Below are 15,367 nucleotides of genomic sequence, written 5' to 3'. Positions count from 1 at the left end.
CACGAGGCTACGGCCCAACTAATGCGGTTACCTCCCTCTCTCTGACTCACAAGGGGCATGGGCCGATGATCGATTTGACAGAACGGGTAGCAGAAGCCCAACTTAGGGTTTGCTCCCTTCTCGCTGCCGTCTCGCTCTCTCTATGCCGCCGCCACGGTTTTGTCTCCCTCACCACCGGTGGCCACGCACACACAGCTGGTGACTGAACACAGCAAGCCACGCCGCCGTCCACCGGAGGCTTCTCTCGACGAGCGCCCGTCTCCCTCGTCCTCTACCACGCCCGTACTGGTACTGGACCTTGCTTACACGGGGGAAGTTTTTTCATTCCCTCAACTCAGTCCTGTGCTGCTGCATCGCAGAGCGCACCCAGGAGCCAGTGCAGGCGCTCGGGGCGCGCCTCCTGCCGAGGCCACACGAGGCGGGGCTAGGGCGACGACCCCGGCCTCCGCTGCTCCACACACCAAGGCACAGCGGTGCAGCAGGTTGCAGGTAGGGGCCCTCGCCCTTGGCTCCTCCCGCGACCTGGCCGTGACTCAACGTCTCGGTGGATGGATTTCCTCCTGTCCCTTCTCTCGATCTGGTCTTCTTCTGGATTGATTTATTGCTTCTTCTTCCGATCTGGTCATCCAGGGTCTTGTTGTTCAGATTTTTCACTTCTTGTTGCTTGATTTTCTTAGTTCCACTAATCTAGTGTGTCCTTGTTTCAATCAGATTCCTGTTCTTCAGTGCGCAAGAGCAATCGTACGAAAGGTGCGGACACAGTCTGTTTCCAGAACAAGCTAGGGGTGTTTCATCTTATTCGGGAAGCCCCCGTCAAGCCCTGTGGTTGAGGGAAAATAAAACTAAGAGCTTGCGGTAGAGATGGTGAAGGCAGCAGCAAGGGTTCGGTATGTTCTCTACGTTGTCTTTGTTTTCCCTGTGACCTTACCATGGTGTAGTTGGTATGAGCTAGGTCGGTTCAAATGCTCATCTTCCTGAGTAAACTGGACCGGTTATTACCATTTTGAATGCGAGAGCATTATAATTGCAAAGCATTGTTTTGCTGCTTGTTACTGCCTTTTTCTGGCCGAATAATGCTAAGCTGGAATGCTATCATATATCAAACTGTAAAGCTTAAAAAAGCTTGCTCTTAATAAAACTTATGGTAGATATGCATGCACCTGCTTGCCACGAGTGGATTAGCGTGTATACTTCCAGTAGCACACCTCATACACTTTGATGCTGTGTTTCTGTTCTTTGGCATCTGAACTTTGCATCAACTGCTGTAGCTATGAGCCTGGACCAGCTTTTGAGGAGGTCAAAGAAGAACCCATGCTTGACATATCGCCAACAGACTCAACAGAGTTTTGGCTAATACAGTGGCCTAAAGATCAGGTATAGTTGGACCTCTTGCACCCCAGTAGTGTGTTCTTATTATGCTACAATGCTGACTGTTGACGTCTTAATATTTTCCGTACAACGATGCAGTTAGATGCTTCTGATTTCCATGGTAAAGAGCTTTCTCTTAAGCTGAACGAGGATGGAAACTTGGGCAATTTGGAGAGTTCCTCAGGTAACATAACTGGCATGGACTATAGTGAAGTTGCTTTGGTTTGGTGATTACATGGGACTATGATGAAGTTGCTTTGACTCGATGGTTACATGGTTTAATAGCTTTTGAGCATTCTGGAGACTCTACACTTGAGTATTGTTCACTCCAACTTTGGCCATAGCGATCTTGCCAAATAGCATCTGTATCCTATACTAAAGGCATCAGTGTTAATCCTTTCAATGGAACCATTGTATTTCCATGGCTAACATTGTATCTCTGAATCTCCTAAGGGGTTCTTTTTGGTAGCCCGAATTAAGCATTGAGTTTTAGTCGTACTGAGGTTCTTATTCTACCAATTTCCTTGTTTAATCTTTAGGGACGAACTACTAGTTTACGGGTTCTTTGGAACATAAATTGAAATCAAGATGTATGACTTACAATTTAGTTTATGAAAATAAGGTGGTACCATTTTCAATATTCATAAGTTTGATCATTGAAATGAAATGCCAGCTTTATCATGTAATGCACTGTTAACACATTAATTTCTTCAGTTGATGCTAGACACAGGACATGCCAAGCATCATAGTCCAGTTATTGTGGGAAAGAACTAGTTAATTTTTTTCACAGAGAAAATATCAGTTACAGGCTGCAGCTAACACACTTATTTTTTTTTCAGGGAAATCTTATGAGCTTGTCAGCTATGCAGCCCAGCAGCCAGATGCAACTGTCTTTCAACCGTCAGGATCAGAAATAAAACCTGGTATGGTGGAATTTAACTTAATACTTTAATTGTGTGGGATTTTTCACATATTATTTTTCCCCTTTCTTGAGACAGGACTCTTGCTAAAAACGCCGCTGTATATCTTCATATACAGTTTAATGGGATAGTTTTTCAGGCCATGATTGATGCTTGCATTTGATGGGTTGGCAGAACCCTAAGCTAGGGCTCATTAGATAGAAGCCTTTGATATTACTTCTTGCCATTTGCTATAACATTAGTTACCGGTTCGTGAAAAATGCTAACAATACAATGAGTCTTTTGCGTAAACAAAATTCATGATAGGTTGTAGCATCATATTTGGTTTTAAAATTGTTAATCTTAGTCTGTTCTTTTAACATGTACTTCAACTTGTTAGTTTGGGTTCATTTGATCTATAAGGGAAATACTGAAATGAGAAGAGAAGAAGCAGGACATAGTTCCCAGCTTTGAAAGTTCAAGAAGCAGGACATGGTTCCCATCTCTGAAAGTTTATCTCCAAATGTCAAATTCAGAGATATTATTCACTTGTAGCTCTGGGTTTAGTAAAGGAAACAAACTGCGATGCAGAGTCTATATTGGGATATGTTGTTAAAACATAAGGGATGAACTGTAGAAGTTGGACTGTATGCCAGCCTAGTGCCAACAATGAAGAATATCTCTTCTGGACTATTTCTTCTTAGTGTTCTGGTGAATCAGTGTTATTTCCTGCATGACAGTTCGATCATGAAAACAAGTTGGCATCGTAGCTATCATTCAACTGTGAAACATGAAAAAATTAGTCTAAATAAATATTATCTTTTTAACAGTTGGTGTGTCAAGCCTGCAGCAAATATATTTATTTTGTTTCATGTTTAAAGATAAGCAAACTCTGCTTAAAATCATAAGGGTTTTGGCGAAGGAGGAGAAATATCCATCACCTTCTCTTGTCTTGCAGGCACTACTTCTAAATTTGTGTAAACAGTCAAGTATCTTAGCTTTTCTCATCTGCTATTCATATTTTATGTGTTTGATGCAAATTTGTTGACTGACAAAAAAAAATACAGTGGGGAAGATATCACGGCGAGTTTGCTTAGTTCGTTATCCCGAACCTGAGGAATTAGTTAAACCAAATTTTGGGGGTCTTACTCCTAGCAGTAAGATATCTGCAGGTAATTCTTTTCCCAAAATTGTTTTCTTCACCAATTCCACTTTCCACTGTTATCATTGTAGCCATGTTAGGCAGGATATGATGTTACTGCTGGATAATAGTCAAAATCCCTAGATTGGGGTAGTTCCTGGCAGTTAAGTCTTGCAATTGCTTGGTTGCCTGTTCACGGTCTTATATTTTTGTAAGTTCATAACTATTCAACAAGAGGAAAGACAAGTCGGTCCAAGTGCATATCATCTATGTTGGTAACCTTCAGGCATATGGGTAACCTTATTTTTTATTTGTGTGAGTGCTAATTTTAAAATATCTGCTCTTTTACCATGAGATGGGAGGTCACCTGTGAAAGTTGATTAAGTTAGAATAGCCCCATAAGATTTAATAACTTATTCAGGTGTATTTTTGAGTTAACTTACACCCCTCAAAGAAAATGATGCCAGTTTACTTAATCACCAGTACGCCACTCAATCATTATAACCACAGAAAAAGACATCTGATTGAACTTGATTCTCTTGTGGCCTCCCAGGTTCTTCTAGGAAGACTAAGTCTCGGTTCACTAGCGCATCAAAGAACCGGAGCAGCCAAGGCTCGGCCCGTTCACTGGGCCAATGGAGCGCAGAGCCAACTCCCAAACACAAGCAGAAGAGAAATTATGAAAGCAGCCTGGGGCACTCAAACATGTCAGGCAAGGTGTCCCAAGGATCTCAGGCACCTGGCGCGCAGAGCAACACGACTTCGGAGATGCCACAGTCTTCATCGGAGAAATCAAAGAAGAAAAAGAAGGTTAAGATCGTGGAGTAGTAGTGTCGCCTTGGCAAGGAGATCAATTTTCCCCGAACTATCAGCTGCTAAGGAGCTGTGCAGGAAATACGGGTTTGTAGTTCCTTCGTGCGTCCCTGGGTCTCAATTTTGTTGACGCAGAACATATTTCTGGAGTGTTAGGAGGTGTTTGTGGGAGTTGGGAGATCCCGTTGCATGGTGCTGGAACTGGAATACCGCTGTGCTGTGTACCGTTCTGCCTGTTCCCGTCCGTGTAGCGTGTACTGAAAGCAACAAGCCTCGACGATTTGCAATCTAAAATATTTGATTACAATTATCTCATGAGCTCCTTAGTAGCAGCTCACAGTACTCACAGGTACAAATTTGTTATGTTAACTCGAGTTAGCGAGGTTTAATAAACATCATATATAGGCATGCGCTCTTCAATTGGTACGCACTAGATTTGAGACATCTTGCAATTCTCAGCACAAGACCTAATACAGAGAAAACATTCATTTAAAGTCACTCTGACAAATGATTTAAAGCATTGCCCACTGGAAAGAGAGTATACGAAAGGGTAAGAAAAGAATGAAACATACCTGCATAAAGTTCCATGCCGGCAGGGAAGTAGGAGCATGTATATATCTCTTCCCAAGTTTTCAGATGCTAGGAGTGCACATTCAGAAACTGTGTCAAATAACTTCTCAATATTAAGCTGAATGGCTGGTAGCTTTCTCTGAAAAGGAAGTAGTAAATATTTTAGGAAAAAGTAACAAAGTAGTAAAAACAGCAAACCTTTGCTTGTGGACGTACATTTCTCTTGTCAAGCCATCCAAGTCCCCCAGTTGCATACTGTGAATAAAAGTTTAGTCATTCACTCGGCCTGGATGATTTCTCACCACTGTCCTTAAAGCCAAGTATTTTCATAACAATTCCTTTTAGAAGGCTTCTTGTTCTGGTCCTAAATCTGTTGATCCTTGGTTTGATGGGTGGGAGAGTATTCATGACCAGTTAATTATGCCACAAGGCCACAAACTCTTACTGCCTTACTAACATTGTGTCTGATCTTTGGAACATTGAAACTAATGCTTGGAATGCTGATATTATCAATTCTACCTTTTATCAGCAAGCTGCTTCTTCTATCATCCAAACCCCTAAGACCAATTCTGATAATTCAGATATTCTTTGTTGGTAGCCCGTAGCCGGCCGGCTGCTAATGGTATCTGCTCAACCAAAGAGGCTTACAAATATGTGTCTTCTCAATCTGGGCATTCCCTTCCAAATCATGGGTCTCGCAGGTATTTCTTCGTATGCCTTAGCTGTTCTCAACAGAACTGGAAGCATAAATTTCTTCCTCCCTGTATTAAAGCTTTTCCTTGGAGTCTGATTAGATATTCTCTAGCTACTGGCCAAAGAGCTTCTAGCTACAGCACTAGAATTGATAACACCTGCAAACTTTGTGGTTTATTAGAAACTGATTTCCACCTGTGTTTAGTGTAGTTTTGCCAGAGCTGTTTGGTTTGCTGAATTGCTGTTGTTCTGAATAATAATTTTAGTGATGATCTGCTGCAAGAAGTTCTCACCAGGTTATGGTATCTGTGGAAAGCTAGGAATGATTTCAGGTTTAACGACAAAAAATGGTCCATAAATAAAATTTCTCATGAACTATTTGCTGATATTCAAACTTATACCATGCTTGTTTCAGTAGGTGGGACTTTGGATCGCCTTGGTAATGGAAATAAAGAAGGGGAATGTAATGATGGCCAGTTTTTTCTTGGACAACAATTTGTCTCTTCCATTCAGGTACAGGGCGGCAATCATGCTCAGGTACAGCCGTACAGGGAATCATGCTCAGCAGCATGCAGTCTTTTTTTACACGAATGCAGCTCTTGCTCCTGATGGGTCAGGTGGTACTTCTAGATGGGCTGGCCTGGGTGTTTTCATTTCTTTTGTAGGTTCGTTCAAAGAGCTCGGGTTCCTTGCAGGTTCGCGCAAGAATGTTTTTTTTTCTTTTCCTGAAAAACTCACGCAAGAATGATGAGCGGTTCAGTTGTTATGGCAAAACTGGCTGCTCTGATATTGGCAGCTAAGGTGGCTGAAGCTCTTCAAATCAAGGATGCTGTTCTACAATTCTACAGTTGCAGAAGGGAGATGAAGCTTCTTACTGGAGGCTACGGCCACGGATTTCACAATTTCTGTTCCTCCAAAATAGTTGCTTTTTTCAGGTGATTAAGATAAGTAGGTAGGAGAACAGAGTTGCACATTACCTTGCGGTGCATGCAAAAGGAAGGACTTGCTTGGTTAGTTATCAAAATATAGGCATGCCATTCTTTTTTTTTTCCAAAATCTTGCCAATTTTATAAGGTGGGCTACATTTTAGAGTGCTGAATGGAACACCTTTAGGGAGCAGCTAGCTAATGATATGTTTGCGGAGTACCTTGGGAGACATGGTGAACTTGTGATGGAGTAGGCCGTGTGGGTTACCTTTTGTGTGAAAGCATGGCCCATTTTGGGGTTATTTTGTGGATCCATGGCTGCAGCATATTTTGTTAGCTATAGTGTTATGAAAAATATTCGATATATATGTTATTACCTTTGTCTAACTATGCATCATCTTTTGTGGTATTTTGTGGATAGCACCATGGCTACAGCAAAAGGAAAGAGAGTTTACCTCACATGGACAGATGAGATGGACTGCATTGTTATCTGTCCTTGTTGAGCTTCACAACAATGGTGATGATGCACAAAATGGATGGAAGCCACATGTCTACAATGCTGCTATAAAGAATGTACGTGAGAGCTGTAATGTGGAGATTACAAAGGAAAACATAGCATCAAGGTGCAAAATTTTTGACAAGCATTATGAGATTATTAGCAAGATACTTTCTCAGAGTGGATTTGGTTGGGATTAGGAAAATAATAAGCTATCATTGATAGTGAAGATGTCTGGAATAGATATGTGGTGGTAAGGACATAACATTTTTATTTTTCGTCTTATTTTTGTAATACAAAAATATAGTAACTTAATTTTGTAATACAAAAATATAGTAACTTGACTTTGTTGATGTGCCTATTTTGCAGGGCAACAAGGCAGCAGCTTGTTATAAGACCAAAGTAGTAAAAAATTGGGATGCAATCAGCACTCTTTACTCAACTGATCGTGCCAATGGCGAAGGTGCCAAGACAGGTGCTAAGGCTGCTCAAGATTCACCTGAACAAGCTGAATGATCCATCCCTAGATTTGCCCCAGAGGCAACGAACTGGAGATGCGATTCTCTGCATGCTTGGAGATATGAAGACCTCATTCAATGATGCTTTGAAGTCCACTGAGCCATTACCGCTGCCCCATGTCACTCCACCTGCTGAAATTTTTGCTTCACTTCAAATGATTCCAGATGTCGCTAGATGTGACATGCTGAAATCTTATGGGAAGCTTATCCTTAATGAATGCTTATTCCAAGCGCTTATGGAACTTCCCATGGACACGAAGAAGGAATGGCTTTTGATGTTGAATGAGAAGAATAGCAATTGAGGGGTGGTTCTGTCCACTTGTTTTCATGTAATGCTTAAGAAATTATTATCTTAATTAGGTGCTTCCTGTTATGATGGGAAAAACATATATTATTCTATTATAGCAGCACCATTAGTATGTTGTAATCTTTTGTTGGTACTTGTAAGAGACTTGTAAGAGACCTGGAAACTATCGATGTCATGTTGTTGGTTATATAGTGGCTGTTGTGGTATTTTGTTAATATTTTTGTCATTTTTCATGATATTCTAGCTTATTTGATGATTTTTTAGAACATTTGCATATTTTTCTTTATAAAAAGTGATATATAATAATTCCAATATGTGCACAACTTATGGACATTATGATTCATAGATGTAAAACATTGTATCATGTTCAAACTCATCAAAGTATACAATTTAAGAGTTTGCACATCCAAACAGGCATTGGAATTGGCTGCTACGTTTTAATTCCAACTAGTAATTACATGCCAAACAGCAATATTGACATTGCAGCTCAATTCCAATGTCACTCTAGATTTAGTATTGCCAGCACAATACAATTCCTCTGCTAAATACCTGCATCCAAACGCAGCTTAACACAAATCGACCTCGCACCACCGACTGACGTGGAATCGCACTCGCCGCACCCGAGCACCTGCAGCGGAGCCATGGAGGACCGGCTGAGCAGCCTCCCCGACGACCTCCTCCTCTCCATCCTCCGCGACCTCCCGCTCAAGCACGCCGCTCGCACCAGCGCCCTCTCCCGGCGGTGGGTGCCCCAGTGGATCCGCGCGCTCGCCGACTCCCCGGTTCTCGACTTCACCGACCGGGACTTCGCCCACGGGCAGCCGGCGGACCGGGCTGCGGCCACGGTGGGTCGCTGCCTCCGGCTCCACGCCGAGCACGGCGCGCCGCTCGACGCGTTCCGCGTGGCGCTGGTGTCCCCGCCGGGGCCCGGCTACGGCGCGTTCGGGCGGGACGTCATCGGGTGGATCGCGGCCGCCGTGGCGAGGGGCGCCAGGGAGGTGGAGGTGGACCTGACGCCGTCGCAGGAGGGCGCCGATCACGGGAGCGCCGCGTTCCTGGAGCTCCCCGGCGACCTGTTCCGGTCAAGGAGCTCGCTGGAGCGGCTCGCGCTCGGCCGGCTCAGCCTCCGCGCCGTTCCGCTCCCCGCGGCCGGGCTCGCCGGCCTCCGCTCGCTCTCCCTCAGCCACACCGACGTCACCGACGAGGCGCTCCGGGGCGTGCTCGCCACCTGCCGCGCGCTCGAGTCCCTGAGCCTGCGGTGCTGCTCCCTCCTCACCGAGGTGAGCGTCGCCAGCGAGCGGCTGCGGGCCCTGGAGCTCCTGGGCTGCCGGGCCGTGCGCGATCTCCGGGTCGCCGCGCCCGCGCTCGAGTCGTTCGCCATGTACGGCGACGTCATCCTGAGCGCCGCCGCCGTCGACTGGTACGAGACCGTCTCCGTCGACTTCGCCGCAGCGCCGGCGCTGCGCGACGTGTACCTCTCGCACATGGACGGCTGCGGTGACTTGGACCTGAATTTCGACTACTACTACCCCTTCGTGTACTACGTCCTGCATACCCGTGTCTTGACGCTCTGCTCCTTCGGCTTGGTGGTGCCGGTTTTTTCAGAGGACGGGGATGATTATAACTGCATGGATCGTGTTCCTTATACATATGTGAACCGCGATAAGTTCCCATACGTAGACATGCCCAACCTCCAAGAGCTGCAGCTGCTGCTGGGCTGCATACAAGAAGAAGGCGATTGGAACCCTCGGCACCCTGAGCGCGTGTACACTTTCTTCTACTCAACCTCACTTCCAGTCCTCGAACGGCTCTTTATCCGTGTAAGCAAAGCCCTCTCTTTCCCAAAGCCCCAAACTTTGAGTCGAGAAAATGTTTTCCGAACTGCTTACCAGCTGAATTCGCTGATGTAACTGCAGCTCTCCAGAAATCCAGCAAAGGAGGTTGAGGACTCGGACTCGGACGAGGACGAGGACGAGTACTTGAGCGACAGAGCCGTCAGCCGCCTGCTGACTTTCGGCCTGCTGACTTTCATCAAGGTTGTGAATTTTAGGGGAACATGGCGCGAGCGGCGGCTGATCAGGTACTTGCTGCTGAGGGCTCCGATCCTCGAGCAGCTGGTGCTGGTCACGCCGGAAGGAGGATTAGGAGCCCCGGGATTCGAGCACGTGGAGGGCATCCAGGAGTGGGTGTCGGCGCGGCAGAAGGCGTCGCGCGAGGCACGCACCTCCGTGTACCGGCCCAGCGAAGACGACAGCCCGAACCATGCCCACACGAGGATCTTCAATGAGGAGTATTGCTGCATGCATCAAGGATGATTTTATCCATTAACAGGATTTCTTTGTTTGTAACAGAATTATGTTTTGAGTTGTTTTAGGATGCTCGATCTGCTCTATTCTAGTACCTTTTAGTTGTACCATGGTTGTGTTGTCTCTGTGACTCTGTTCGTATCAACTTGCTCTCCTCCCTTTCCCGGCATGAAACGTAGCGCCCACATTGATTTCTCACCTTCCGTTCCCGTGGCCCACCCCAGCCCTTCTCTGGTTTAGAATGCCCTGAAAGTGTTTCTCTGACTTCTTTCTGGCCAGCTGCGTGTGCGATTCAGCTTAAGAAGGGATGCTGACCGGGAAGGGGCTACTCACTCGCGCACGACGAGCTTGTTTGGGCCGACGAGGTGTCGTAGACGGGCCCGAAAGGATCCCACGCTCGCGGACCGTCGCGCGGCCCAAATAAACTGGTTAGGGAACGGCGCCTGGCGGCTGGCGAGATCGTGGCAAACAGGAGGATGCGGCCGATCCGACGGCCCACGTCGACCCGCCTCAGCTATAAGTGAACACCCCCACCTAAACCCTACCGCGCACCAAACCCTTCTCTCTCGTCGTCGTTGGCGCCGCCAATTCTCGTCTGCTCTTGTGCAGACTTCCGGAGACTGAATCGGTAGCCCCAATGGATCCCTTGCGCTCCTGGTTGCAGTCTCGACCTTGCCTGGGTTTTCCGGTTGCAGTCTGTTCCGATTGCATTTGCTTTCTCCTGTTTCTCGCTTTTGTTTTCTTTCATCTGTTAATGGTGTGGTTTGGGTGGCCGCCTTTCGAGTTTGATTGATACGCACATGTAAAGAGGCCCCGAGTTCTGATCCTGAATACTCGGGCTCCTAACCTTGGTGTGCGAGACTTTTCGCCCGGCGAATCACGCTTATCTGAGCGCGCGGTGCATCCCCCGGCCTGCTCGCTCTGCTTGTGATTTGCCGCACATTTTATTCAGCTCTCACGGTCTTGTTTCTGAACTGCTTGGTACCTGTTGCATCCGTGCTCCGTTCAACTGGACTGCCGCTGCTCCAGAAAGTTTGCTCGTGGATCAATTTGTTGATGCATACGGTCCTACGGCGCAGTCTGATGCACACCGTAGTTCAAAATGTTTACTAGAGGAACTGAATGATTAATAAAAAATTGAAAAACAATTAGTATTTACGAGAAAGTGAAAATGATTAAATAGATGATAATTCATTGGAAGGATGAAAGTTGTGTTCTATTTCTCAGCGAAGCATTTTAAAATTGTGCATTGCTTTCCTTAGTAAGGAATAAGGAATTCACTTTGGTAGCTGCATTAACCAAATTAACAAAATCAACAAGGTATCTAATTGACCAATAAATTATGGCTTCTACTCATTTAAGAAAATATTAAGTTTTGAATCAATGGAAGTTCAACAACTTGCAATGCGGAGACCTTGCATGGTGCATTGTTTTGGGGCTTGGGCTCCCTGTTACTTACACAGAGAAGGTGGATTATTGGTATAAATAAAATAAGATTTAATTCGTTGTCCCATATGCTTGACAATAACAATGCTGGATATCTATCGAATTTCTGTAGACCTAGCTTCATTTTGAGCCTTGCACAAATAGTAAAAGTCATCTCAATCCTGTATGCCTATCAAGGCAACCTATTGTTTACTTGGTTGGATTTACATTATTGAGTTTACTCCCTTGTTCAAAAAACTCGTTTTAAACTATTTTATGATCTTTTCAAAATTCTCATCATTATGTAACTTCTAAGCGGTTTTGGTCTATTTTCTCTAATCTTATCTTTGCTTAACTACCATTAACTAATTTCTTTTTCATGCATGCTTACTTAGGTCATGTTTGTTTAGCTAAAGATTCTAAAAAGAAGATTCTAAAGTGTCAAAACATATATTATGAGAAGGAAAATAGCCAAACATATCCTTTAACTAGTAACCTGTGTCCCAAGGGTTATGCAAGTCTCTAGAGTATCAAATCGGCTATAAATGTCCTTCAAATTTTCTTATTGGTTCATAATGGCCTAATCTGATGTGGCACACGACATATTCATGCCATGCCATTTTGTGGGCATCCTTGGAGGAGTAAGCATGTTGGCATTGTTTTATTTACCCTTCTATTTTGTGAAACTAGAAATGATACTTGATGTGAATTTGATGGACTACAATAGGCTCGTCGTTTTAGGGGGGTTGCTTGAGAAGGAAAGAACAAAAATACCAACATCATAATAAGTTGTATTGCTTCTTCATGAATTTTGCAAAATGAGAGGTATCAGAATGCAAAACAAGGGGTGGAAGAGGCGATTCCAACATACTACTCTACGAATACTCGATGATGACACCAAAGAAACTTGAAGGATTTGAATGACCTATTTGGTACATAAGAGATCAACTTGAATCTTGGGGCATAGTTGAGGGATGAGTTTGAGTATTCCATCTTATGAGGAAGTCGAAGATCGACCATGAACCAATAATGACTGTTTGGAAACATGGTCCGTTTCTCTTTTTTCTCTTACATGTGAGCATGGTGGGCAAATATATTTCTATGCCATAATTTTGCAAAAGCTGGTGGACACTATGGTATCTAGATTCAAAAGCTGGTTATTTGTTTCAACTAGAGATTATAAAAGCTAGAATCTACAATCTCTGGCTGAAAAACATGGCTTTAGGAGAAGATTAGTTGAGGATAAAAATATGGGTAACCCTAAAAATATTGAGCTGTTGCCAAGTTAAGACTACCCATGGAGCTTACTCCAGCCACGTCTCGAGCTATGTTGCCACATGTTATGTCTAACTTACAGAAAACTCGTGTTTTGTTAATGCTGCCAAGTGCCAAGCTTTGTCAAGCCGGGCCTTGGCTGCGCTCGAGCGATCTTCAAAGTTTGAAACCCGACACAGATCCTCAATCGACTCGGCTTGCCTAGGTTATCATTGATCACAAGGAAAGACGAGACGAGATGGCTAATTTGGAGTTCGAACCAATAATTTTGTTCAGAAAAAAAAGTTTCAGCCACGGCATCAAGTACAGGAAGTACAGGGGGCAAGCTCTGGCCGCTGACACCACCAACCAGACCAGACGACCGCTTCCCGGTTCCTGCCCGCCGTCCGTCAGAGCAGGCACGTAACGAGCCGCGGGCGATCCTCCTCCGTGATCCTGCGCCGGCCTGCCGCCGTGCACGGCATGCCGGCCGGCCGCCCAGTTCAACCCCCGCAATCATGGGCGGGAGGAGGAAGAGGACGCCATTGCCAATTCCAGGACAGCTCCCTCGCCCTCTCACCGGCCCCCGCGCTAGCTGTTCCCCTGCCAGCGCGAGAGCGGCACGGCACGGATGGGGAGGACGGCGCTGGACGCGAACATGGCAATGCAATCAAGCGGGGTCAGGGCAGAGCCCGTACGAAGGATCATGGATGGGCAGAGCTGCGCGGAGGAGGTGCACGGCGGCATGGCGCCCCAGTCAGGCCCATGATGCCACCCATCTACCGTACCTCTTGTGCTTAGACAGATTTTCCTCACCGGAAAGGTGGCTTGTCGGAGGACGAGGAATCTCCGACGTGGAAAACAGCATCAAAGGTTGCCTGGCCGTCAGCTTTCGGGATCACCGTGTGTACCTTCCTATAAAGGGCTCACACAGTATACAATCTTTTTTTTTTCTTTCGTTTCGTCCAGTACACGACTTTACCTGATAATAATATACTAGCAATCGACGCTAGCTCCATCACGTTTCGTCCAGTACACGACTTTACCTGATAATAATATACTAGTAATCGACGCTAGCTCCATCCTCATTTGGGAATTTTTCATTTTAAATTTCTAGTGTTGTTCCACAGACTAAAATGTTCAAAAACCCAATCTTTGATCGGTGTTTCTCATGCCTGTATTTATGTGGACGATGCACGTCCGTCCATGATTCTGGCATTGATTCTGCACGCAGCAGCTAGCAGCAAGGATCGCGAGATGCATGTGCCGCGTGACCACATTTCCCTCTCCGATCATAGCCGCCTGTCCCCTTCAAAAAAATCCGCAGATGATAGCCAAGCATTCAAGTATTTCCTTTCCAGAATTGCAGGCTATTCAATTCGCCCACCGACCTTCCTCCCTTCAGAAATGGCATCCCTATAAAGAGCCCGCACATCTCTGTCCGCCCCCCCTCCCTTTCCCTGCAGCTCCCCTCTCTTCCTCAGCCGTGGCTGCAAGCTCAGCTAGCTCAGCCATGGCGGATCGGTCGGGATCGGCTCGCCCGCGGCCTAACATTAGGCTCGGGGACTATGGTGCAGCCAAGGATGACTTGCCGATCGACGGACGGACGCCTCCGATCTCGTCGTCGTCAGACCACTGATGCGCGTGCGCTGATCGGTCGGCCATCGGCAAGTTGTTCTTGGCTACACCGTGGCCCCTGCTCCTGATGTAAGGCCTTGACCGCGGCGACACTTCCCATCTGATGACCAGGGCAAGATCAAGGTAAGATCGATCAAACTACACCAGCTGTTCAAGCTGCCCTTTTTTTCTTTCCTGATGAGTATCTTCAGTTCAGACTCGGTTCCATGCCCTGAGCAACTGTACTTGCTCGATCGGATAGCTTAGCTAGCTCCAACAAACAATACACGTGCGTCCTTTTTTCTTAGCAAAACGACGCGTAAATAAATCCCTTGCGTGTTCTTGATGAGAACGCTAGGTGCATCGCATCGCCGCCGCTTAGTGTCACAGGAGACTCGAGCAGGTCAAACAGGAGATAACGAGATAAGATGTGTACGTCCTGGGCATGGCACGGCACGTCGTCGATCTTATCCAGATCGATCCTGGATATACATGAACAAAATGCACAATCCAGCTGGAGCTCGATTTTTATGGTAGCAGCGCAGCGTCTCGCTGTCTTTCTTTCTTTCTGGCGACTGTCTGGTCATGATTTGTACAGTTGATGGAGCTAGCAGAGTACCATCTGACGAGAGAGAGGTGCAGGGAAGTAGCCGTGATAGGAAGATCTTGCAAGCTGCGGCGGGCGCTGCTGCCAAGGCCATGCACAACTGCAACTTTTCTAGCGCCAACTTGCAGCCCAGCTAGCTGGCCAGTGGTGGTGATCACAGATCAGTGCCCGATTGATTTGGTCGGTGGTCGTAAAATTCAGTCGAATTAGTTTCATGATCAGTTTGTTTGAGCGTTTCTAAATTTTAAGCTTCATCGTACTCCCTCCGTCCCAAATTACTGGTCGCTTTGATTTTTTTTACGTATATAAATTTCGCTACGCATCCAGATACAATGTACATCTAGATGCATAGAAAAACTATGCATTTAGAAATACCAAAACGAATAATAATTTAAGATGGATGGAGTACTGGTTTAGATATTTATCT

General features: G+C 45.8%; 2 protein-coding genes and 1 pseudogene across 4 annotated transcripts; all 3 read left to right on the top strand.

The window, feature by feature from the left end:
• The first annotated feature begins 89 nt into the window (after positions 1–89).
• On the top strand, positions 90–4,531 carry LOC112894272 (mediator-associated protein 2). 3 transcript variants are annotated; one of them, XM_025961922.1, is made up of 8 exons: positions 90–288; positions 360–489; positions 712–887; positions 1,269–1,374; positions 1,468–1,552; positions 2,208–2,291; positions 3,335–3,439; positions 3,962–4,531. In XM_025961922.1, the coding sequence occupies exons 3-8, from the start codon at positions 862–864 to the stop codon at positions 4,234–4,236; spliced, it is 681 nt and encodes a 226-aa protein (XP_025817707.1). In that variant the 5' UTR covers positions 90–288; positions 360–489; positions 712–861; the 3' UTR covers positions 4,237–4,531. The 3 variants fall into 3 exon arrangements, with proteins under 3 accessions (XP_025817707.1, XP_025817708.1, XP_025817709.1); XM_025961923.1 differs by having other exon boundaries at positions 339–489; XM_025961924.1 differs by lacking the exon at positions 360–489.
• Positions 4,532–6,679: 2,148 nt separating this feature from the next.
• LOC112894273 lies at positions 6,680–7,868 on the top strand (annotated as a pseudogene).
• A 333-nt stretch (positions 7,869–8,201) lies between these two features.
• On the top strand, positions 8,202–10,212 carry LOC112895892 (putative F-box/LRR-repeat protein At4g15060). Its single transcript, XM_025963892.1, has 2 exons — positions 8,202–9,551; positions 9,648–10,212. Exons 1-2 carry the CDS (start codon positions 8,373–8,375, stop codon positions 10,044–10,046), a joined length of 1,578 nt encoding a protein of 525 aa, XP_025819677.1. The 5' UTR covers positions 8,202–8,372; the 3' UTR covers positions 10,047–10,212.
• Positions 10,213–15,367: the final 5,155 nt, after the last annotated feature.

This window comes from Panicum hallii, chromosome 5, assembly GCF_002211085.1.
Source record: "Panicum hallii strain FIL2 chromosome 5, PHallii_v3.1, whole genome shotgun sequence".
Classification (NCBI taxonomy): Eukaryota; Viridiplantae; Streptophyta; class Magnoliopsida; order Poales; family Poaceae; genus Panicum; species Panicum hallii.
Note: the sequence above shows the minus strand (reverse complement) of the source record. Positions and strands in the feature narration are given on the sequence as shown.